Source organism: Netta rufina, assembly GCF_964035555.1.
Source record: "Netta rufina genome assembly, chromosome: 1".
NCBI lineage: Eukaryota > Metazoa > Chordata > Aves > Anseriformes > Anatidae > Netta > Netta rufina.
The window spans coordinates 81,675,819-81,702,344 of NC_140123.1; the positions used below are offsets into that span (position 1 = coordinate 81,675,819).

General features: G+C 37.9%; 1 protein-coding gene across 1 annotated transcript in view; it reads right to left on the minus strand.

Moving 5' to 3' along the window:
- Window positions 1-2,254: 2,254 nt before the first annotated feature.
- The window catches only part of MAP7D2 (MAP7 domain containing 2), a gene marked incomplete at both ends in the record, with an annotated part of 73,467 nt that continues 49,195 nt past the window's right edge, over window positions 2,255-26,526 (minus strand). Inside the window, 14 exons of the mRNA XM_084302306.1 lie at window positions 2,255-2,504; window positions 4,116-4,302; window positions 5,045-5,123; window positions 5,773-5,826; window positions 7,084-7,188; window positions 7,315-7,519; window positions 8,808-8,934; window positions 9,320-9,552; window positions 17,213-17,340; window positions 18,400-18,548; window positions 21,325-21,447; window positions 22,780-22,890; window positions 24,615-24,713; window positions 25,617-25,731. Of these exons, the coding sequence (XP_084158432.1) occupies window positions 2,255-2,504; window positions 4,116-4,302; window positions 5,045-5,123; window positions 5,773-5,826; window positions 7,084-7,188; window positions 7,315-7,519; window positions 8,808-8,934; window positions 9,320-9,552; window positions 17,213-17,340; window positions 18,400-18,548; window positions 21,325-21,447; window positions 22,780-22,890; window positions 24,615-24,713; window positions 25,617-25,731 (1,965 nt within the window). The remainder of the gene's footprint in view (window positions 2,505-4,115; window positions 4,303-5,044; window positions 5,124-5,772; window positions 5,827-7,083; window positions 7,189-7,314; window positions 7,520-8,807; window positions 8,935-9,319; window positions 9,553-17,212; window positions 17,341-18,399; window positions 18,549-21,324; window positions 21,448-22,779; window positions 22,891-24,614; window positions 24,714-25,616; window positions 25,732-26,526) is intronic.

The window sequence follows — 26,526 nt, forward strand, 5'->3', positions numbered from 1 at the left end:
AAATTCAGAAATGAAAATGTATTTCACCTTTATACATGCTATACATGTCATGCAAATAAAGAAATCTACAGGTTATACAATGACACCATAAAATATCATGTGACATTTGTCAAATACAATGTATCACAGCAAACCAATTGGTTTTGTTTGTTTATCGTTTAAGAAATAAATGTAGGACTAATTTGGAAGACACAGTACCATGCTACAGCTTACTGCACAGTCAAAAGAAATTATTTTTCTGAAGTACACCAACATAAATAACTGGATTGCTGTAGGTATGCTTCCTGTATACATCGCACATAATTTCATTGGTTACATCCCCACTGCTGGCTTTAAAGAGCGCAAGAATGGGTCTACAATTGAGCTCAAGCTACATTTTGAACTCCCTTGCACAAGAAAAAACAAAACAAAACAAAACAAAAAAAACAAGTTTTCACTTCTTTTCATGTTAGTTTCCAAAGAGAGATGTATTTATAATTTATTTTTATAAGGAACTGGACAAAAGCGTCCTCAAAGCAGCACAGAGTCTAGCATAAAGTTATCATAGTTTACCAACAGAAATAAAGTTAACGCTGTATGGCACGTAATGTCTACACATTATACATCTTGATGTGAATTCTTCCATACAGATGCTTACAGGATATTAAGTAGGCTAGCAGTCTTCACCGTGTGTCTCCCAGCCTTTGTATTTCTGCTGCAATGTTTGAATATTATTTTGCTGCTGACTGTACCTTGTTTTGTTGAGCCTCTAAGGAAGACAAAATGCTTCTCCACATGACAGCAAGCCTGCTGGTATTTATCAAATGTCCACATCCTCAAAGGTTAACATGTTATCTGCCCCCCGACATACTCATTTGCATCTACTACAGTTATACTATATGTATTAAAGGATTATACTAGGCATTTTGCCTATGTCGTTCACAGGTGTTACACAAGAATGTTTTTAAACACATAACTGATAGTCGCTCCAGGACTATACGTTTTGACCAACAAGTGCCACTAGTGACTAAAACTGCCAACATAACCGCAACGTGATAACTTCCACACTCCACAGTCAGTAAGAAGGCTCTTTCAATTCCAGTAATTCTGTATTTTTCAAGCCTTTTCACTTATAGATTTGAATTATACACCTGCATAAATGTTGCCAATAATTCCTTATTAAAAAGGAAACAAAAAAAGATAGGCACAAAACTAAAGTACAGTAGATTATTTCATTTCAATGCACCGTGGGCAAATTTCTTCACTATTTACAAGAAAAAGACATCTAAATATACGTATGATAAAATTAAGGAAGAATGATTTTAAAATAAAATGCACAAGTAAAAATCACAGTGAAGTGTTCAGATGGATTTTAAATTAAAAGAAATTTTAAGTGCTTTACTAGCAGCTAAAGCTCAGATTCTAATGCATAGTCTTCCCTGAAACCATCGAGGTTCTAGATCACTGTGTGCCACCAAAAGCAGACAGTTACTCAACATATTCCCTGGGAAGACGAAGTTCTATTCAGCTCCGATTATTTGAGATCCAGTGTTCAAGGACTGCAGAAGCTTTTCCAAGTGACAAGCTCATATTTTACCCTCAGTAGCATCACAGGGATATATATCCTCCACAGATCACTACCTCTGTCAATTAAGAAACAAAAGAAGAAAACCAAGTCAGCTATGCAAGTTATATGACCTCAGTTCTGTAATTTAGAACATACACTTAATAAAATTAGCTGTGGAAACGTACTTTGAAATTGCCATTAAAGCCTGCCATTTTTTTTCCCCATGTAGTTTGTCAGCTTTCCAGGATAAGTGACTCTACACCATGCTGCAAGTCTTTACAGCAGCAGAAAAAAGCAAGCAGCTACAATAACTACTATTTTCTAGGTTGGCCCCACTTTTAACTGTTTTCTTTTTGCTAATGTGCTCCGAAGACTTACAGGAAAGGTATTTTATTAATGTTGAAAACGAGCAGCTCTTTTCACACTACATTCTGAATGGAAAAAGGGAAATGTTTCAATTTACCAGATACTTTCAGTTGCTATGATACATGCAGTTTACATATGATGCCCATTTAAAAAGAGCTGCAAATGTGAAAGATTATGCTACATTTAAGTATCTCAGAGACCATATGTGAAGAGAGGAAGAAAGCTGGTGTTTACAACTGCTCTATCTTCTGGGAAGCTCATAAGTAATCACAGCAATTTATCACATCTAAGTTGTTTATCACAATACTGTACCTTTTTTTGTTCTGCTGAAAAGCGAGGTTGTCAACAGATGGAATTAAGTGTATTTTCCTGTCCTGGGCTGTTAAACCCCTCAATCAAGTTTTTGTTACAGTCATCTAGGCTAATGGTATCACTTGACGTCTTGGAGTAAGTAGCTTGGCCTGTGAAATCCAAGAGATCTTCAAGAGCCTTGGCATTACTTGTCCCGTTTTGGTCCAAAGAAACACCGGGCATGAGTTCATTCATGGGTGAATATTCAGGGATAGAGATAAGTTCTTCTTTTGAAACCGGGCTATAGAAAAGATATATGAAAAGGTGATGCAGAATAACAGCTGTGTAAATTTTCATTAAGCAACAAATTAATCTTCTGACCATCTAAAACCTACTACTAATCTTAGGGCCAGCTGCAGTAAGCCTTTACCTAGAATATGTCCCAATCCAAACAAAAAGAGATCATCCTGTTCAGGAAGAAAGGTCACACTTAATTTACACTCCTTAAAGATTAAGGTTTGTGGTACCTGTGGGACATGAACATTCATCCCTAAAAAACACATCTCTGGTAGTTTACTGAACTGAGTTTACTGACCGCTCATTACAGCACCTGCACCCTTCCATTACCTAAATATTAATCGCATCTTGCAAATTACTGTCCCGCCCCTGCAAGTATTTACCTAAAGCAATTCACAATTTAAATAAAAGGATATTTCTTAATACTTTATGACATAGGTCAGACATAGAAATGACAGAATTTAATTTAAGCAGCATTGCAATCAGCTGATGCTTTACAGAGACTACAACAGCAAATACCTTTCAGTTCAGAGAAGAAAAGGCAGAACTTCTGTGCATCAGGTTCAGTAACACCAAATCTAGGTGGTGCTCAATGATACTGGTAAGAGACTGGGTTTAACACAGCTCAAAGAATATAATTTACCTCAGAGGGACTGAGCTGTAGAATTTGCTGCCAGATGAGGTCATGGAAGCAAATATTATTAGCAGGTTGAAAAAGGAGTTAGATAAACACGAGGAACAGACCGATCTGTTGATATTAAGCATGGCAACACAGACTTCTACCCTCCAGCATCCCTAATATAATACTTCTGTGTGGTATTGGATTGCAGGAAGTGGTTTAGGCTCAGGTGCTCTCCCTAACTAGATTTTCCTATTCATACTTGCTCAGACAGAACAATGGCTTAGGTGGACTTTTGGTCTGACCCAGTAGGGCACTTATGTACTTATGCAGATTTGCTGGAAATATGTAAACTGTATGAGAGGTTAATTTACCTGGTTGGTTAATGAAATGTAGTAAAATTTTAATGTTTAAAATTCAGAGCTAGCTTTCTCATAACAACCTTAAAATTACCAACTTCCTTCTTTCCTGACTCCTTCAACCAAAATCCAACAGAATTTAATACATAGGAACTTACTTACTCATTCTGATAGGTTTGTTCCAATAAAGTACTTAAAACTCTGAATTCATAAGTTTACTTTATTCTGTTTGTATGAACAGAGAAAAGCTTGTACTATTCAGTCTTGATACAAATAAAAGAGTAATGGTGGCATCTGAATATTATTTATAGTATCCACTTTCACAGTAAAACATTCTGGGTTCTGGGATCTATCTGAAAGGTTTGGGAAAATTTGTATGGAATCCATACAACAATAGTAGAAAGGTTTTGAAGCTCCCCTACCCCCAAATATGTGAGAGTGAGATGAGGGTCAGACTCTTCTCTGAAACAACCAATTTGTATCTCGACAGAAGTGGAATATGCCACAGCAGACACCACTATCCTGATGCACTGTGGAGTAGGTGAGAAGTAAAGGAGTAAGTACTAACAAATGAAACAGGAAACTGTTTGTGTCTAATATGAATTTCACAAATTCTATTTGTAGATATGGTCTGTACCTCACGTCCATAGACTGAACCTCATCTGTTGAGTCTTCCATGCTGTTAGACTTCCCATCAACAGCTTCCAGCTGAATAAGTCCTGGAACTGACTTTAGTCCATTAGCAACTACATCTTGGGAAGGGACTACAGAGGCAGCACTTTCTAAGCTTTTATTTTTTAGGCAGGTTGCCAGTCCATTGATCTCTATAAAAGAAAGTTAGAAATTATGACAATAGCAATATATTATTATTATTATTATTATTATTATTATTTAATCAGAAATGCTTTTAAGTTACAGAGTAGAAAGGAGAACTGACAATGAAGGAGGGACTCAAGTTCATCTATGATTCACACTACACTTTCAATCCTCCTTTCCACTCTAAAATTGTGCTTTATGTTACAACTTTTAATGAAACAGGAAGAGGATGCATCATCTTTTATGCCATTTACTAAAAGCCCTTAACATAGGAAAGTAAACAAAACACAGATAAATGCCACAGCTATTTTTTTAAAAATTAATTCTTAAAAATACGTGTTGTTTTCAACAAGTCAAATTAAATCTTACTTTCATCAAGACTCTGAGCAATGCTATAAAAAGCTTGCAAGCCTGGTTGCGTGCTGAAATTTTTTATTTATTTATTTTTTATTTTTACCAACAAAACTCCAACGTAGGTTGCAGCAGCCAAACCAACTAGCAGACTGGAACTTTTCATTTACAGAAATGCTATGTCAGATACTAAATGGAGAAGAAACTTTCTTCTGCTTCTGTTTACGTGGCTAAACAAGGGTGAGTTCCCAGTCTCTAACATTTGTGACTGACATAAACCTAGCTATTCTTTTTGAGATAAAAAGAACGAACCTGTGGTAATACACAGCGTTATGTCTGAGAAAAACTCTGAAAAGAAACAGTTATTAAAAGAGGTCAGAAAAATACAGCAAGCCTCACCTGGCTGGTTGAGAACAAGGACTTTTGGTTGCTTTTCCACATTCAAAGTTGATGGTATCTCCAGTTTTGGTTCTTCCTTCTGTAATCAAGTAACAAATCAACTGTATTAGACAAAGTAGCGTAATCTTCATGGAACTGATTGTGTTCCAAACCTCTGGGAGTACCCCAGGGCCAGGGGGTGGTCAAAGTTCATCAACAGTATTAGAGAAGTTTTTTTTTTTCCTTTTAATATTGGGCTTTTTTTTTAAAAAAAAAAAAAAAAAAAACAAACTTCAAACATTCTCTGAAAGTAACTGAACAAATTATTTTCTTAGTAGAAAGTTTACATTTTAAGTGAAAACTTAACTGTTCATAACTTTCTAGCTGCACACACCTGCCTTGTTCTCAAAAACTACGTTCCTGATAGGCTTAACATGGAGAGCTTAATAACTAATTCACTGGCTGATACAAAGCAGAAGATACAACACATCAGCAAACACTACAGCTCCAGCATTCAGTACTACCTCCAAGGGATGGGTTCTTCCCACCTCACTAGGAGGTACAACACTTGCATAAAGCTGTGTCTCTGTTGCAGTGGCACAACAGTAAGTCATTCTCAATTCTAAAATGCAACTAAAATTTGGGTGTAGGGCATATCTAAGGATACTTAGTATCATAGAACAATGCTAGGGTTTAATTTTCACATGAGTTATAAACCAAAACAAATCCTGAAAAAAATAATTTCATACCTTTATTTCTGGTGTTTCACTCCTCCTTGTTCTCTTCATTATTTCATCTATTCTCTAGAAATCAAAATAAAATGGTGTATGAGAAGGCAGGCAGAATATTTAACACAAGAGACAAAGGAAGAAAAGAAGATAAAAAGTTGTGTCATTTCACGACTTCATCCCTGCCTCTCCTGAAAAAGGGAGGATAAATAAGTAAATAAAAGATAGAAAGCAGCTGGTAGCTGGCTTTCACATTCCAGAGCTCACAAAACAGGACTTTCTCACTAGATGGAATTTATAGGCAGACAGATATTTTAAATACAAGGTGTTCGTAGTTTTGAGTTATGCTCAGCTTTGGACAAAGAGATTTATTTTAAAACAACAGCTATTATTTTAATCTAGTTGCTTTTCCTATTTCCAAATAGTTGCTTTAAAAATAGTTAGGGTTTTTGGAATGGAGTAAAATGAAACATCTGAAGTTATTCTTGCCAGGAATGTGCAAGTAGCTACCCTAAAACCTCTTTTTCTTCTCTTTTCATTAAAAATAATGAAAACCCACACAACAACAACTCCCAGCAAGCCTTGTTTCTTGACACTACTGTGAAAGGAAACTATTTCAGATGTAAAGACATTTTGCTTTGGTATTCTAATCTGCAACTGCAACATGCCTCCAGCTCAGTGGTAAACTGTTAAAAATAACATATTGGAATAACATATATGGAAAGAAGGCCTTCTATAATCAGAAAGAGGCTCAGCAGCTCTGCAGCTGTTGTCTCTTGCCACAGAGCTGTAGGTAAAGCTAAGCTATGCAGTTCCAGCCTTGCTTGTGCAAAAACAGTTGCGGAAGACAGCCCTGCTGCCTCTGCATAATGTAACCAGAGACAAGCCAGGTGGGAAGAAACCTGTTTATCCTATTAGCTTTCTCAATTAAGAACACAGAGCTTTTGTTGAGTAAGTTTTAAAACAAAGTCACTCATGTTCCTCAATAGTCTGTGATGTCCTGAGCTGGGTGGCAATCAACATTTGCCTTGGCATGCCATTCCCTGTTTGTCTCAGGCATTTAATTTTGTGGGTTGAGGCTAATTCTGTGTTTGTTCACTACTTAGAGGAAAGTCATTTCTTCTAAATTGCCTTAGGCAGCTCCACTTTGTTACATATGCTGATGCAGACATTCCCCTAACCTGTAAGAAGAGAATACTAAATTAAGCATAAACACTAATCTGTAATCCCTCCCCCCCCCAGTGTTATTTCTGGATTCTACTGGATACTTCCCAGGTTATATATTTAAACAAGACCTGAAATAAGCATCTTAAACGAGACACAAATACCTACCTTCTTCCGCTCCAGTCTTTCTTGCTCAATTTGCTGCATGATTTGCTCCCTTTCAAGACGAAGCTGTTCAGCTGCCTCACGGGCTTTGATTTCCGCTTCTTCCCTCTAATCAAAATGTGCAAAACATGATAGGTCCACTATTTATTTCAGGATGATTAGTGGATAGTGTAAAATATTTTATTTCTATGTATATATAAATATATGTATACATATCTGTGTTTGAGATTATACCTGTTTCTCAATTTTGGCCTGGAGCTCTTTTTCTTGCTTTTCTTTCAGCATTTGTTCTTCCTCAGCTCTTCTCTTGGCTTCCTCTTCTGCCTTTTTTCTAGCTGCTTCTTCTTCACGTCTTCTCTCCTCCTCTTTCTTACGAGCCTCCTCCTCGAGACGAAGTCTTTCTTCTTCTGCCTTTCTTTTCTGTTCTTCTCTTTCAAGCCTGCAAATATACATGAGTACATTTAAAAGGTTTCATCTTGTTTAGCATGAATCTTGTGGCATGTATGGCGTACAGTCATCATTAGCTGTCTCTGCATTGGTGGACATCTTCTTGAAAAATACCAAGAATACAAGAAAGAGGTTGAGCACGTGCCCAGAATATCAAAGGTTTATTCCAACCTTAAATATAATAAATATATTAAATATAATGTCTCATAGAAATTATATTTCCCTTTAAAAAAAAACAAAAACCAAACAGGTTTGATCAAAGAAAAAACAAATCATTTCCATTCTAGTTTCCAATGGAATATAAAGAAATAATGTTCTGTAAGCTTCAATAATAAAAGACATCCCTCTTCCCCAGTACTTCACTTAGCTCCCAGAACACTGGTATCTATACACAAGCATGTATTTCTGTCCTTCATTTTAGCTAAAGATAAACACATTGGATCAGTAGCAGCAAACAAAATCCGCTGAACAGTGATATGCTCAAAAGAGTGGGTCTAAATATTCCACCTGTGTTGTTCACTGGCCCACTCAAGGACAGCATGTTCCTTCACCATCACAATCAAGAGCTGTTTTAAGAACTGAACAATCTTATCCCTGCATATTGGGGATATGGGAAGTATTTCCGCTGGGCCAAACTGGCAGACACTAGTGATTTTTTTCCCCAAACATTCTCAATAAGAACAGGCACAGTTGCATTTAGACATGTAGAGAGAGTTAGAGATTTAGTATTAGGGAAGGAAGGCATGATTAGTTGACATATGCAAAGAGCGTCCAGTATGGAGAACAACCCAAAAACTTGCTCCAGGAACAGAGCCAGAAATCCACTGTTTAGCCACAACAATGTTCATTGTGCCCACACTCTTAAAGCCCTCAAGTGTACTGGGCAGGGAGATGAACTTCAGGTAATTTTTTTGAATATAAGCCTTGCAGTTTAAGGCATAAACTGTTATCACATGATGATTTCTTCTACATGAACTAGCTCATTTAAAAACTGCCTCAGATGTTTTTACAAGGTACTGCACACTGCAGTGTGGACATACCTGAAGTATTTGGATGAGTGAGTTTCTTCAGGCTTCTTGAAGGGGCAAAATTGCTATTTTCTAACTTCACTAGTCATAAAGACTGCATAAAGACATAATGAATTATGGATCCAAATTTAAATAAATTAATACTTAAATGTAAGCTTCTGCCTTGACTCTAAAAACACCACAGTTTCAAGCACCTTCAGTGATACAAGTCAAATTATTAGCTAATAAATTTTCACAAATCAGCAGTGATACCTTTCCCGTTCTTCTCTTTCCTGTCTCTCCCTTTCTTCTTGTTCTTTTTGCAGTCGGGCCTGTCGTCTTTTTTCAGCTAGAATTTTTGCAGCTTCTTCTGCATCAGTTGTTCCTGCTGTGATCTTCCCTGGAAGAAGACCAAGGGTGGAAATCAAAAAGGGAACTGAGAGAGTGCCCAGTGCTTCCTCACTGGCACAGCAGCTAAAATGGGCCAGGTTCACACTGTTATGCCACCTTTGCTTTTCGAAGCACACATCAGCGTTTTCTGAAGATAGAATATGAGACAGGTAAGGGCATCCCTGTATTGCAACATTTTCACATTCGTGTTAACAGACATTTTTCATACAGGGGTAACCCTGGTGAAAACTATACATTACTGGTTCCAGCACGTACTTTTACACTTATTCATAAACCCATAGCCAAATACCTTCACAAGAACAGTTCTTCACTGCTTGAACGCCTGCCCCGTGGACCCGCAATACCTTGCAATGTGTTCTTGCAGTAAAACTCACCTTCACTGCTTTCAGTCTTCCCTGCAGAAGGCACGTGCTTTTCAGAAGCCACCTGGCCTGCCTCATCGGGGCGTGCTCCTGGGGATTTTTGATGACTGGCATTTTCTTTCTCTTTATCTGCTTTCTTTTTAGGAGTTTCCTGGTTGAGATTAGAAGTGGCACGATGCTTCACAGGAGAAGCTGGATATTGTTTGGCATTTTTAGGAGACTGAGGATAAGTCTTTGCAACTGTCCTGATGAGGAAAGACAAAAATCAAGAACTGTCCACAAATTGTGCAACTTCAAATCAAGTTCCATCTTTACACAGATCATTCTTCCTTCTTCTTGGCTCTGGTTACATAGGAGTATCAGCTGTTTTGCACAATGCTGCATAGAAATTACCTGGATGCAAGCAATCAGAACCTGAAATGCAGGGAATTGGCAAGCAAGTGCAAATGACTACAGACTCCTTTAGTGAGACCAGTAATACTGTCTGAGTTGTAGGAAAGCAACCACAGACTACCTAAAAACAATTATTTTCATAATTCCATAATCATTTTGTCAACACTACTGTATTCAAGAGCCTACCTCAACATCTAAAGTGAAGCTATGACTACTTTCTGTCTGCAGCAATGATGATGAGCCGCAACGTGCTGCTTTCCTCAGAATACAGCCTTCTCAAACACCACCTTTCACTAAGTAGTATCTTTAAAATGCTTTTTTAAATAGCACCAAATATTATTATATACCAAGGTAAAGCCAGGCAGTGCAAGAGAGACAGAACTGACCAAACCATTCCACAGCCCGTTCCACTATTTCAGCTGGTGCTTTCTTCAGCACCAAAAAGCAGGACTCAAGGCTCAAAGCCCAGACCGTGTAACCTGCTAGATGGCCACACTTGTGGAGATGGGATGGCACAGCAGCAGTGCTGCCAATGGATAGCTCATTTGGCTGCTGCATGCCTTGGATTACCTGATAACCCTGAAGTCAATTCCAGGAAAATGAAAGGGCAAGGACACGTGTTTTCAGTAAATAAGAGAAGAAATTACAAGGAAACAAAACTACACAAAAGAATCGTTCATTATTTATCTAACAGCAGTAACTAGCACTAAACACTTCTAACATTCAGAAAAGCCGGGCTGTGTGGCTAAGTGTTATGGAAGTAAGGAGATTCCAATCTTAAAAAATGATTTATGCAAGCCCCATTAGAGGAAGCACTCCTATATTAAAGCAAGCATTACAGAAGCAGTTTTAACCTTCCTTATGGATATATACAATTATGATATAAACACATTATCCCCTATCACTTTTTTTAATCTGCACAGTATACAGTTTCATATAGTACAGCCTATTTTCTGTACTATATACTCATTCTGGCAGACCACAGGCATGAAGAGCATGGGCAATGCCTTAAAATTAATGGACTAGAGTGCAAAGCTTTGTATAAACTTAACTATAGTATTGCGTGGCCAGAGACTATTACAACCGGAACAGGATTTGCATTACAGAGCAGATGATAAAAATTACAAGTCTTTCAACTCCCCCTCAATTTGTGAATTCAGGAAAAGAAATTTATGTTGCACTTGAAAAAGGCTGAGCCACCAGAACACAGGGAGCTCACTTAAAGTTGCCCAGTTTATGAGGGAAACACTGTAGAGCACTGCCTGTACACTCTTGTTCCCATGAAGAGCCACTGCAGACTGCAAAAGCCCTTGGGCTAGCGGAACAGTAGCACCCAACTAAATTTGAAGTTCAGCTCAGGTACCCTCTGCCCTCGGGCCCAGGAACTCCCTGTAAGCTCAGCTCCTTGACCTTGCTCCTCCCGTGAGCTAAGCTGCACAACTGCGCCCAGCCTCCTACCCTGATGATCCTGATGTCCTGGTTTGTCCTTAGACCTGAATAATTATTAAGGTCTTTGCTGTCCGTCACTGGACTCTTAGCTGACTGGTCACCAACACCTGACATGCCCCGGTCACCTTTTTTGGGTGCTGTGGGATGGGGCCCTGTGAGTGAGCTCCCTGACCCTCCCTGCCCTGCTGCCACCCACAGCTCCTGGATCGCTTGCCATGCAATGCAGCCCACTCCTGCTGCTGCTGGACAGAAACAGGCATTGGAAGATGCAGAGAGGCAAGTCAGCGTTTCCATCCCTTGCAATAAAGAGCAATGGAAAAAGGTGATTAACATTGGTTGGTGTTAGTCTAGTCTGTTTTTATCATTGCCTTTAGTTTTCTCTTCATGATACAAATGCAATTCCCAAAGAGATGTCAAAGTCCCTACCTACTTACGAACAGTCTCAAAGAAGTGCCTCACCATTACACCATTTCATTTCATAAAAATATAATGTGTAAGTAGAAAGCAAACAACCTTTATGTTTCTCCAGAGCACAGAGGATGCTTCTTGCCAATCAGACACTGTTTCAAAGCACAGCCCCATCTTGCTGTCTTACATTTGACTTTGCCACGTATTTCCTGCAAGGCTTTCTATTTAACTTGTTTTGACAGGAGCAGCAAAACAGTCATAACTAAGGCTGAGTCATTTTCAGTATTAGCACAGAAATAAGTAATTGTTCTCTAATAAAGACGTGACAATCAAATTAAAGAGGCTGGTAGGAAGGAGTCTACTCATGACAGCTACGTATCTTGGACTGCATAGGAATTAGTGCAAACTGACTGTACAACTTACCTGTTGGACTAGAAATGTGCCCTAAATGTATGAAGTAAAACATCTTGAACTTTAAGACCTACAAGATTTTTCCATATAACTGTTTGGCCAAAAGAACACCTATGGCTTCGCTTGTTTTAAAAGAAACTAAAAGGGAGAAGCATATAAAAGCCAGATTACTGTAAGGACAATAAGAGCGTACTGTGAGGAGTGAAAAGCTGAGAAAGCCCATCAGGAACAAAAAATCTTTTTTTTTTCCCAGAAGCTTAAGATCATTTATTTGATGCCAGAATAAATTATTAAATATAGTTTTTCCCCCTTGTATTTAAACACTGTCAAGTTAGCATTTTTAACATTTCTAAGCACAGGCAGAACTGTTAACGTGTAAAGCTTTCCTACTACTAGTATTTAGATTGATGCCACTCTTTTTTTTTTTTTCCTCCACCAGAAAGGGACAAACTGATTGTGAAGACAGAGAACAGGATCATTAAGACAAACAGATCAATGCTTGCGCTGGGGTCTGCCCGGGTTTAAAAAACGTTCACTTTTTTTTGCATTGGGAGAAAAGGAAGGGAATGGAATGAAATGCTGGTAAGACTGTGGGAGCACAGGAAGCATACCAGGTGAAGATTAATTAATTAAATAGACTCCTGAAAATCCAAGAAGTGGTAACACATCAGTTGTGTAGAAGTTAGCTTATCTAAGCCACAAGATTTTACAGGTGAATGCAAAAGCACAAGAAGCATTTTCCTGCCTCCATGAAGCCTTACCCTTCTCCTCTTGCCCCCATGTTGACGCAGGGGAAGCCATTTGCACCATGACCCCTATGTGCACTGCAAGAATCTCTACTGGGCCTGAGAACCCACTGGTGCTTATGTTACAGGGGCCCTTATTTCAGTTAAAGAGAAGTAGTAGCAGCCCGTAATGCAGAATAATGTCCCATGAACAAGTAAGCCCAGCAGAGGAGTTCTGACCTTATTCTGGCTAAGCACAGAAAACAAAGTACATGTAGCACATGAGTCAGAGGTCAAAACCAATTTTGTCCATAAGAGACATGAGAAAGAACAGCATGCTTTCTTTAAAAGCCAGGTACATGGCAGGTCATCGGTTACGGTAGTTAAGGAGGATATCTAAATCAGAGATCAGCAGAGATCAATGCCAGTGCTGCCTTTTTTTTTTTTTTTTTTTTTTCTCTCCTATCTCCCTATTAACTCAACAAAAGCTCTGCTGGAACCATACCAAGGACTTTCATGTTCTCAAACTTTTCTTCTTAGATTACTCTGATCAAACACTGTTCCTGGGTTCTGACATTTTTGCTCTATCATTTGCAATGCTTTCTCAAAAGTATTTCCTTTTTACTCTTAATTTTGATCTTTTCTAGCCACAGACAGATTTATTTCTCTTAGGTTCCTTAAAAGAGCATGAACTCAGCATAGGTCTATTAAATATTGCTGTTTGATAGCTGCATTATTACCAGTTTTCAAAACCTTCAGCTGGCCCATCCTTTAGGCTAGCTGCCGAAAAAAGAACTCCGAATAATCTCAATCCAACGTTTTAACAATTGTTTTCATCTTTGCAATGCAAACCAAAGATTGATACAAACATAGTAGGTATTAAATAAATTTAGATCTAGATTAGCGGGGTCATAGAAGCTACTTCTGTAAGGAATTCACCACAAAACAAATATCTTGCTAATGGGCCATTTTAAAAACTTTTAAAAGTCTGGGCATTTTTGTACTACCATACATTCATATTTTATCACTTTTCCGTAATTTGATTGCACAGATGTATTTCTTTAGTCACAGTGATGTCCCAGTGGCTGCAATGGGATGTCACTTACCCGAAAGAACCACCAAGTTACAGGTTCAGTTAGTGAAACTCTCAGCAAAGGGTAGTGGTACAAACAGAGCTGGAAACTAACAAGAATGACTAGCAGGGTTGCATTCCTGTTTCCCTTCCCCCTCCCCTTTTTTCTCCTTCTCACATGAGATAATGGTTTGGCATAGTGATCTAATGTAGGGGCCTGTCAGAGCTTTCCATTTTTATTTGCTATGGCTTATCTGAAGGCACTTAAAACTAAAACCTACTTCCTCGATTCAGTCAAGTCCCATTGATTTTGAAGGGACTATTTACCCAAAGACATGCGAAGGACACAAGCATTATTGCTTTGCCAATCTATAAGATGGGACACTTACCAATTCTCTGAGGGACGCTGCAAGAATAAACTGATTAATGTATAGATCTTTGAAGATGAAACAACCCGGGGGAAAAAAACACTCTAAAATCCTGGTATTATTGAACTTGTGAATAGATCTGAAGAATAGAAGCATTTTACACAATTGTGTATTCAATAGCAATTGTAAAAATTAAAGATCATTTATCTATTTTCCTAGCTCTCTAATGCATTAACTGTCATCTTTGTCAGCTGATCTACATTGGATTCAAAGCAATAGTTCTGTGTTTCTTTCTTGTGTGGCGCCTCTTAATATCTTTATTAAAGATAAATTTCTCAAATTTATTTAAAGATAAATTTGTCAAATTTCTTCATCCTTTGAAGTCCTTCCTTGCTTGTAATTATTCTTCACCATATACCTTTTTCTTTCTTTCCTCTTTTTATGTCTGTACTTGTTTACTCATTTTTTCTTGTGTATTATTTTTTGATTTCATTTTTTGCACCTTCACAAACATTTTTATTTATGCAATTACTGCAAATCCATTCTGCCAATCACTCTCTCTGTTCAAGTTACAGTTTTACTGTCTCGTTTGAGCCTATTTCAGTCACTCTACCCTGACAAAGAAAGCTGTTTAATTAATAAATAATGAAACAAGATATCAAGAAGAGAAGACAGGCAGCAACCACTCCCGAACCAAGATAACAACTGTAAAGAGCTAACAACTAGCACAATACCAAGTAAACTGGAACATCAAGTCACATGTTTTTGAGAAGAAAAATGCCTACATCTAATTATCACCTAAATCACTGGCCGTTCTTGATTCTTTACTCAATAACTTTCAAAGTTAAGGTGCTATACAGGATCACTAACTACTAATGCTGTTGAAAACATATTCTTGTTTCTTCCACATGTAGCTTTTGGCCATGTGGTGTGCTGGATGGAAAAAGATTAAATTTGTAAAAGTTTTCAACAAGAATAGTATTTGTCTACATACTTACATTAAAATTATTCTTAAGCTCCACAGTTAGCTTTAAAGGAAAAGCTAACATTATACAATCTAAAAGAAGCTTCCTATGCTTAAATCCGCTGACTAGCCAGATCATCTGGTACTTGAGTTGCATGAAGAACTGCATATCTTTATATAATACTACAATATGCTGAATGGGATACTTTGTTTTGTTTTGTTTTTTAATTTCTGAAGGGACAGTTCAAGAGCACTGAAGCACAACTGTCTTTCTGCAATCAGTAACAAACATAGATTTAAACTCTATTTGCTGCATCTCTCGTAAGGTCAAGAAGGGTGTTCAAACTGGGCCATGCTGAGATTAAACTCTCTGTAATACATCGGTAGCAGTGATCAAAATCAGATTCTCTTGAAGAAGAGAGAGAGAAAAAAAAAAAGAAAGGGTAACTATCTGGGGCTTACAATCACAGAGAAACCCACTAGAAGGCATCTTAATTCCTCCATATGGCACCTGCTTCTTCCTTTAAACAGCAGAGTCTATATTCATTATAGGAAAAAAAAATATTTTCCTATTAAAAAGTTCTCATAATTTGCATTTGCATATCTGAGGAAAAAAAATAAAACACCTTAAATCTTTGCCTAACTTTTTATGGAAGCTAGTTCTACAAATTGAGACTGGATATATTCTTTTCACGGAGAACAAAGCACCTGTTTCACAAAACCTCTTCCCCACCTCCATGTCTCTAGAACGAGCTGTACCAGCCTTTTCAGCGTCTGCCCATCACGACACACTTCACACTCAGCAACCCATTTTGTGCAAATCATTTTAACTACACATGTTTCTTGGTATGTCTTTTATACTGGTTAACCGAACTGAAAAACGCATTCTGAAGAGAAAATATCAGCAACCTCTAGAATAATATATATTTTTAGTGTGACCTTTTCTCTGTCCTTTTTTGAGTGCCAACCGCAGCATGATCTGCTCAAAATTTTATTGAAAAAGCTAATCGCCATTAGCATTTCCTATCATTACATTCTTTTAAAAAATTACGTAGTTCAGAATGTGATGATATTCTAGATACAATATTGAAAGTTTGAGCATTTGTGGCCCATAATATGAACCAAGAATTGTAATTTCACATTGCATGCAAGGGGATATCCGAAACAGAAAGAACGTCCATAGTCTGATGATTTCCTGCATTTTGTTTAACACCAGATGCACACACAAAATCTTTCCTCCATTAAATGACTGTGCACACCAAGATGAAGCAGAGAAGGAATGCTAGCTAGCTCTTGAAGCAGAAGAAATTTGTCAGAAAGATCACCAAGAGTGGTCCAGAACATAGCCAGGTTCAGATAGAAAAAATATTTCTAACCAGACCAAAGGAGATCATTTCCAACACAGGACCCATGAACAGGGTCTAGAACAGAAAAAAACAGACAACTACTGCTGACGGTTAGGCCTTAGAGACAATTTCTGCATTTGAGCCAGACTTAATATCTTGTTCAAAGAAAGCTGAAGAGACATTTGGTAAGACCTGGGAGTTGTGAGCTGTACGCACAGACTACAGTTTTGAGAGTGTGCAAAAAGCGAACTAAGAAAAGCAACTCAGTTGGCAGTAAGGCCACACATGCCATAGGCCTACAGCTCTGCATGGTGCAGGGTGGGGGAAAGAGGTATGTAAGTAAACAAAGATTAAAACTGATGGTTTAGATGACACACAGTTAAGTATATTGATGGATCCAGATGGTAATGCCAGCAATAGGAAGCATTTTAAATGCTGAAATTTCTAGTTAGTAATTGTGCTCTATGCATTTGCTCAAAATCATATAAAACAAAAAGCATTCTTAAAAACAAACGTTTAGTAAAATTTCACAGGAACTATGAATTGGACAAGGATAATTTGAAATGACTGTGAAAAGGCAGAATATCTCCAGTGACCACTAACCCAATTTTACATATATTGTATCTGCTCATCTACTTCTCTCTACATAGCAATATATATGGATAAAATTAACTGGATTATATACAATACTACAAAGGAAGTTCCTCAGGAATCTGTCTTTTTTATAGGTAAAAAGAAACTCAAAGTGTATTAGACCAGAGAGGCATACTTAGGTGTTGCAGGTGACGCAGATCTCCTGGACATGGCAGCGGGAGAATCAGACCTTCTCAGAGGAGATCCCATACCAGATGAAGAACTGGGTGTGGAGGGTCGCTTCTCTTTCTTTATTTTCTCAGTCTAGAAACACCATTCATTTTAGTTTCCATAATTATGAGCAACATTTCAAGAATGTATTTGATAGATATAGTAAAAAGATGGCATAAACAGATCTTTGTAACATACATAAGTTTTTTAAACAGCAACTCACAATTGACGTGATTTTTTTCCCCATATACAGAAAAAATAATCATGTCTTTCATGGACATAGTATTCAAGTTGCAAATACAAAAAACCATATCAGAGCATTGTATCTCCAGGAGTTCCTGAGGGTAGAGGGTCTAAACCAAAATCAGACTGCAAGCTCTCTTAGACATGGTCAGTAGTATGACCACATAAATGGTGCTGGATGTAACACTGTGACTTGCACCTAAGTCAGACTACACAAAACTTCAGCTCCCAGCTCTGGTCCCCTCACTTGCACCCAATTCAGACAGCATAAAACCCCTTCCCATTTGATATTAACTATTCCAAGACACAGGATCTTATAAAACACAAATTTACAACCCTAGCGTAAGTTTTCTAGAACGTGTCTCATGTTGTGTAAACTGAGTGAAGGAGAAGGATTTATTTGCCTTTGGTTTTCTGGAAACAAGAGTGGATCAATAATGCAACTTTTAAGCAAACAGCATCTGAAATGTCTACAAGAGCAACGTGAATAAAAGACAGGCATGGCCAATACTTCTGGCAAGTTACCAAAATATGTGAAGCTTGCTAATTAACCAGCAAGACTGGACTGACTTATAGTCAGTCATATGCAGTAGAGAGATCCTGTTTGTCATCCCCATTTTCAGAGGTTACAGGCAATTCTAGATGTATGCACTTCAGCGCCAGAAATCTCACTCCCCTGAAAATAAAGCTGTTGTTCCAAATACCATTGTTTAACATTGACTCCCAGGAAGAGGAAAACATTAAAATGTAACTAAGCAGGAATGTGAAAACAGCAATGTGAAAACATGCAAGACTTACTTTCTTACAAAAAAGGGCATCACTTTATTTTTATGAACATAAAGTAAAAGCCAACAAGCAGAAGCCACGTCAGTTTACCCAGAAGTGAAATCAAGAACGTTCTAAACCCACCTGAGTAGTTTCAGCTGCAGCCGCCCCTTTCATGGCATCCGAAGTGGATGGCGAAGTTGCCTTCTTTCTGTCTGTGCTTCGGGTGGGGGAAGGCTTGTAGGGAGATTTAAGAGGACTAGCTGGTGCTACACGAGGACAGATATGGAATACTAAAGAGTTATAGTACAATAGCAAGAGTAAAAGGGAGCACAGACAGAGGAGGCAAGGGAGAGGAGAAAACAGCATACTTCTATGTTATAATATTCAAAGGTTGTTTTAAAGTTTTTTAAAAAGCATTTACAAACATCACATTATATAACACATTCAACATAGCCCCGTATTTGCTAAAAATGCCTCAACTAAAAGTAACATTCTGTAAGACTTTTTTTAAAAAAAAAATTCTCTAACATACCACTCTCATATACTTTTTGAATCACTTTACTGTGACTGTAATTCTTTTCTCTTTTGGAAACTCTGGCTTCCTGTCAATATGATAAAAAAGTGTAATAAAGTAATTCTAGCTGGGTTACTTTTGAACAAATACTGTGAAAAAGGAAAGGGGATAGAAGTTTTTTTTTTTGTTTCTTTTTTTTTTTTTTATATTTTTAAAAAGCCTAAACGTGACCAAGGCTCCTAAACACCTCAGTTGCTCTTCAGAATAATACTTAAATTATTTAAATAAATTCTAAATAAATGCTGCTGTAGGCATTTCAGTTATTGTCATTAGTGGCAAATATGAGGTTTGAATAGGACACATGCATTGCAGCTTACAAGGCAACTCTTTCTGGATATTTTTTTTTCACCTGCAATATGAACAGGGTTTTAAAAAAAATAAGATTTTATTCTTTTTTTCATTCATATTGCTTTCTAAGATGAAGCTTTCACAGACATGTAGAACAATCAACAGACTATTAATAGGAAACACGCAAATTGTAACCATGTGACAATGTTTACAGCCTTACTTTATTCCACCGAGGTCAAGAAGGATATTGACTTTGGAAGAATGTTAATTACACACAAATTTTAAGGAGAGCACTTTTTTTTTTTTTTTTTTTTTTTCAAATATCAAGAACATTCCTATATCATCTCTTATGATGCCTTTTTGCATGCTTTCAAGTTTAACAGGGCTGTGTTTTCCTTGACTGACTTTCCAGCAACTGGACAAAACTTTGTTGGATGTTAATAAAAATGTTCAGAAACTTGATTGCTGCTTAAGGTATTCCTACTTCAACCATTAGAAAAACAAATTATTATAATCTTCCAATAAAAACTGTTTGCCTGAATATCTTGAGTTATGTTAATAATGTTTTGCCTTAAAGAAAGAGTCTTAAAAGTGAGAACCCTCATTTCTAAACTTATAGAAAATGCAGGAGCAGAGTAATTTTGACCCAAACATGATCTCAGGAGGCATGGTATCCACTATGAAAAATAAAGACCCTATTCCCTGTTCTGGAAGTTACTTCTGTTGAGAGAAGTACGCCTCAAATAAGAGATCCTCCTTCACCCTTTTTGCTGACAACTACTGTCAAAACCATCAATGGACACTGGGTATCGATGTTCTTTGCAATCTGTGCTACAGGTCGATCGCCTTGCAAAGAAATGACAAGAGGACGCTGGTTCAGAGTTATTCCCAGAATCAGCGTTCTAATTTCAGCTCAGGGAAAAGGCGATCTGCAGGCCAAATTGCATCCTTGTCAGACATGCCAGCGTGCTACTTTAAAAACTCTGTGATGACGAGGGAGATAAGGCTGAGAGTTTACAAACAAAATGACTGGAGAAGGACAAAGAAAGTCCCTATTGATTTCTTCAATATCAAACAACATAGAAAACATCCAAGCAATGGATGGTCCAAGCAATTCACCTGAAAGTTTCCAGCAGGCTATTCTGATCTAGTTTTGAGTAGGCTTTTTTTTTTTTTTTTTTTCTTCAGTCTTGGCAGTAGTTGTTCCCTGAACAGTAAGTAAACTGGGAATTTTCTCATGGGCAAAGTACTGTATGACAACATTTCTGCTCCTAGCAGGTGCTACCTTTAATTTAAAACTGAGGGAAGTAATTTCAGGGTCATTCAAAACCAACATCCTTATGCACTACAACAAGAAGTAACGCACAAAGGAAAGTACAATTACTTTGTAATTAATTTTAAAAATGTTTTGTATTAAAAAAAATCACAGATATAGGACCTGAGCCTACTGCAATTAACAACAAATGAAAATATAGAACATGAAAATGGTAATCTACTGTCTAACCAGTTTTATCCTTAAGTTTCCTTTGGCAGGCAGGTGTTTGGTTTGGTATTTTTTGTTGGTTTTTGGTTGCTTGTCTGCTTTTGAATAAAAGCATGGGAAAAGCTATTAAACCTTTTTCCTTGTTTCTGCAAACACTATGACAGCAGGCATAACTTTTTCACTAGGAATTACTCAAAGTCAGGTCCGTGCCTAAGTATTAGCAGGACTAGAAACATTAATTTTTCACGTTTGCAAAATAAGGATTTTATTAAGACCGCCATTTACACACAGGAACAGTAATTATCTTCCTTAACTTTTAGTTTCTTAAAGAGGAATATTTTCTAGAACTTACACCTTCCAAATCAATGTGTCTACGTTTTTTCCTTTAAGCAAATATAATTTACTATGTGTATTTGTATGTATATACATACAAAAATAATAGACATACACACAGAGTTAAAGACAAAAAGTGATTTAACAGCAAAGAGCTGTAATCCTGATAAAAATATTAAAGGCTCAAATGGTACACTGGGAATTTTGTTCTGCATACTATTTGGATGTAAAAGATGACAACACTACTAACAAGAACAGCTTAGTTAATAGTCTATTTTGTGCTACCATACAAATTGTCATTTGGTTCATAGTACTCCACTTTCTTTAGACAACTACTCAAATGCAACCCAAAACACACCTTAATGGTTTCAAAAATTCACATTTTTACCTGGATTATTGTACTGCTCAGAAAGCACTAATGTACTTCTGCTTCTGGCTAAAGACGACTGTGTGGGAGTCAGCAGCCGAGAAACAATAAAGTTTTCCATTGGACTAAGATGCATGCGGTGAGCTGAAGGATGGGAGCAAATAAAATAAAATTTAAAATGCAACAAAACAAAAACTATGTTAAAGTAACAGAAACAAAACAATGAAATGATCAAATGAAATGAAAGTCTTGAAGTGTTTGAGATTTTACGTATTTAAAGGTAATTCTCATTCCCTCTGAAAAGGGGATTCTTGTTTCTCCACCACTTTAAATTATTTTTCAACCTGTACAATAAATACAGTAAGGTTAAGACTATGTAGCATTTTGTTCTCACACAGAGCAGTGTTCCATTCCACAAAATGGTGGCTTTCGTGACTCAGCATGAGAAACATTTGCTTTCTTCCCCAGTAGAAAGGTGAAATAGTTGGTGTAACAGCGCAGCTACGCTCTAGTGTGCCAACCATACTGGAATGCATTTAAAATTTGCAGTCTCACTGCATTATATAAATCTTACTTATACAATATGCCTGCATTCCCTTCTACCCTCTAAATATAAGCACCAACTATATAAGAACGATATTTATAGATGTTCTTATTGCATGCATATGTAAAGCCACATATCACAATAATCTCAAAGCTATTGATGAGTTTTCACTAAGCAATTCAGAAACGAAAGCAAATTTATTTTCGCTTTTCATTCTAGAAATGAGCCTTTACTGTCTCTTATTTCAGTCAGCATTTTGTTTCTGAATTAAAAAAAGGCCAGAGAAAAGGTGGGAAGAGAAAAAAAAAGACACACAAAACAAAACAGAAAAAATCCAAACAGTTCAGAGGGATAAATCCTTCAGTCCCCTAGTCAGTGTTCAGCAACCACTAATCCTGCAAGGTGATCATCTTTTGCTGAGTGTCTCATGGATCAGGGCTTCAAACCAAATTAAAGGGCTCTGAAACTCTGGTCACCAGGCTGAGGTCTCCCAAGTGACTCATCGTAGGTACTTCTGCCAATAGTATCTATTGTCCAGCTTTGTTTGCTTTGCTTTGTTTTTCATTACTTGGCTAAAAGATTACAAGCTGTAGAGTTATGGGAAATCACTGCAGTCACAGCATGTACAATCTTGTTTGCTACAGTATCAAAAGTTGAAAAAAGAATCTGTAAACAAAAAAAGAACACCAAAAAAAGCCAAGACCACAGCATTTGTCCCTGGCCTAGGATCTCCAGCAAGGTAGCATAGTCTTGGGACAGGCTATCGAACTGTTTTATCGTATTCCATATCAATAGTTAACTTACAGCCCCCCAAGCGTTTAATGGCTTTTGAATCATAGACATAAGAGAGCTGCATAGATATATGGACAGAAAGAATTGCTTTTAAGCAGAAGGAGAGTTTATGCTGGCAGGAGACCAGCATTTTCACTTGCCTCTGTCGGGGGAATGTGTTATTGCCGCTGTGGAAGAGGAGAGGCGCTTACTGATTGGCGATTCCATTTGCTTTGGCAGGTTCATTGTAGAAGCTGAAAGTTTGTCACATGCTGCAGAGAGACGCATTGAAGATATTTGTATTCTTATCACAGCGTTGATAAACTCCCCAAATTAACCTTGCATTTGTACTCATGGCCCTTGCCACTGATCACAGCGCTGGATGACTAAGGCATGAGGTATGCTTCGTCTGACTGCCAAATGACCAGCGTCTTTTAAGACATGCTTTGGGATGCAACTTTTCTGCTTGTGAATTTAACATTTCAGGTACGTAACAGCCTGTGTTTTACAGTGCCACAGGCAAATAGCTATGTATCAGGTCTGAATGAGGGAAGCCATTCTGATACAAGACAATCAGCATCAGCACAAGCAGAAAGTTACCTAAAGAGAGGGGGGGAGAGCTTTTTGGTACTACCCCAAGTGAGTGTTGTTTTTTTTTTTTTCCTGTTATTTCTTCTCACTGCTTGACAAAGCTTGTTTGAGCACATCCCATTTCCTACCTTGCCATTTACTCAACAGAATGACGGGAAAATGCTGTTCAACAAATATTATTACCAGAGTGCACTCCTCTATGATGATCACTGCATGGTGCTCAGAAGCACAGCAAAGCACAAATGCTTTGCCCTTTAAATTTAAATAATTTCTTTCAGAAACAAAAAACTTTCAACTAAAGACATGTATGTGGCCCCAATCTGCAGCACCTAAATTACTGCATTCCCTATAACATCCCCAGAAACCCCCTCACTGGGGTCTGCAAGATTTGCCTCCCCTTATTACAGTAAACTACAATTCTCTACATTTACAAAGCAGACAATGCTTTGTAAAGCAGGCAGCACACACCAGCTGCACATTCAAATCTTTGTGCATGAGCAACAATTAGTACAAAAATTCAAATGTTTGTGCAGAAATAGTTCTGCAAGAGCATGGGCACAGCAATCAATAGGCTGCATTCTGCAGAAGGAATAGTCAAGCCTCGCTCCTCCTCCTGGGGGAGAGAAGGAACAGAGCTCTTAAAGCACTGGCTGCATTACATTTTCAAAATGTCATGCACATTTTAAATCAAAATTAGAAGTCCTATATGTAATTCGTTCTTAATCTTGGAGTGCTGTCCTTTAATGGAGGAATACTTAAAAATACTAAGATAGATAAAATTGAAAGGCACAAAAGAAAACAAAAAGTGATTGCCTAAACACAAAGTCAACTATTGGAGTTTGTTACAAATAGCAGCATGGCCAAAACCTACTTCAAGAGGCTGAAAACATAGCATGGCTGTTTATACCATGTGTGCTTTATACCATGAGTGTGCTCATTCTGAAAATACTGCAGAAAAAGGCCCTTGAGATTTGAAAAGAGGACTGCTCTGACGAAACGCTGACTCCGTAACACGTTTTCTCCTACTGATTTTTTTCAAAACAGCACCTGCACACATACATTTGAACTGTAATATATGCATATTTACATTTTCACACACACAAAAACACAGAGGACCCACAGAATTAACAGAGATGAGAATCTGGGCTGTAGAAGTCTACAGTTAGTGCGAAAATCATGAAATGCCTCTACTGTGTCGGAATGTGAGGCATGCACTGCTCCACATGAGAAAATTAAAAGGAAATTAAAAAAGACACTTGGTCCACATCACGAAGGGTAATGCTGGAGAGTATCAGACTGAAATAATAAGAAAACAGTGGTTAGGGAGGACAAGATCAGTGGATGGGTTACGGTGATTAGAACAGTTATAAACGAGACACGATGGTACTGTGATTCTCTGAAATACCATTGAAGGAATCAGCAGGAGCGGTAGAGGTCACAGGGTCTGGAGGAAGGGTGTTGGCAGCTAAACCTAGAACAGGGGGTGGGGTATTTTCTGATTCACCTACACAGCAGAAAAATCAGAGCAAAAAGAGGTGAAAGAAATTACTGAATAAGTTGGGGGAGGTGGAAGTAAGCATAAACTGCATCACAAAGACAAATCGGATTCTTTCTCAGAGTATGAAAGACTCTTTATTATCATGTATATTTAATTTCCTGGCTTTTTTGATGGCATTCCATGAAAATTAAGACATGAAACAGTTTGCCATTTTAGAGTTAATTATACTTACACACTGTTTTAAAAAAAGGTCATTGCCACGCAAACATGGATATGTTTCCCTATAACTACAATTTACTAAAACCTGGCAAATTAAAATAAATTATGATTTAAAACAGAAAACATGCATATTTTCAAAATATAAAAGCAGTACATGACTGATCATGAAAAAAAAGTATTTTTTCTGAAGTCAAATCAAAAAGAGCGACAGCAGAAGTATGCGGGAGAAAAAAAAATTGAACTGAAGATGCTGCATAGTCATCTAGAAATTCCCGTTAGGTTTTTAGAAGTACCAAACAATGACAGATCGTCTTTTGCAAGGCTTGGACAGCACTTAGTCCTTTAGTGAATATTAAATTTGCTAACTGTATGCGTGGGAAGACAATGCGGGGGAAGAAAACAAGGGAGAAAGAGCACTAATTTTGATTTTAGCATCTGTCATCCTCAAAACAGATTCTGATTACTCTATTAAAAAAGATTTGCATTCCTAAAGTTAGGAGTGACCTTTTTTCCCCAGCAAGTGTTAGAGAGAGGGAACCTGGCGAGCAATTACAAAGCATTTATTCATGCCCTGAGGCAGTAGCCCCTGCAGCACCACACTAACTATAAAACGCACCCTCCTTGCTATCTCCAGCACCTCATGCATTTTGCACTTCAGGATCTGCAATGCAGGCAGCCTGTTTCCCTTACCGTCTCTCCCTCCTGAGCCTGCAGCCAGTGCTCCTCCCCACGACCATCGCTTCTGCTTCTGTTCCAGCTGCTGGCTGCGTTCAAGGGACCGCCGCATCATGGCTTCTAAACGTTCCTGGGTACAATTGCACAAAAACAGAGAAAAACTGAAATCAGTTCTTTCAGGGCTTTTTTTTTTTTTTTTTTTTTTTAGTTCCCGTTCCAAAACCATGCTAAAAATAAGCTGTTCCTCTGATGCTCGATGGAGGATGTTTGCAGGAGCTTGTTTCCAACAGGAGAAAAAGGGCTGAATAAAGCAGGTATCAGCATGCTACCTACCTCCAGATATGTGTATCCTTTGTCTGCAAGCCACTGAGGTCACTACAGAGGCCTAAGTAAATAACACAGGTTGCATCACTGCCTAGCATCTGCTCCTGCTGGTGATGCTGCTGCTGTGCCCTGGACTTAATTTGTATAAGAATAATGCTCGACAAGCATTAACTCCTTCTTGTCTATGCAGAACTCGGGATTTCTCCCACCCCCTTTCTGAGTACAGCTAAATTGCTGCAATGCCAGTGGCTCCTCCTAGCCACGCGGATAAATGATCCCTTCAAACCCAAAGTAGGTTACTTTGCAGGATGGCCAATTTATTTATTTATTTTAGGGAACACTCCCTCTTTTCTTCCACTATCTTCTTTACAGTCTAGCTGCAGGCATTTAAAAGCTGCTTCTTTTTCCTTTTTTCTCCCGTGTATTTTTTTAGTACATGCCCAGATCACCCTGTTCTGAGCTATCTTTTTTCCATGAACCTCCATATTCCTCTCCAAGGCTTGATGAGTTAGGATTTTCAGATGGGAAAGAACAAGAAGTCTCCTTCCCTCTCCAAATCCTGCTCTACCTTTAACCAACAGCTAGGTATGGTTTTGTTTCA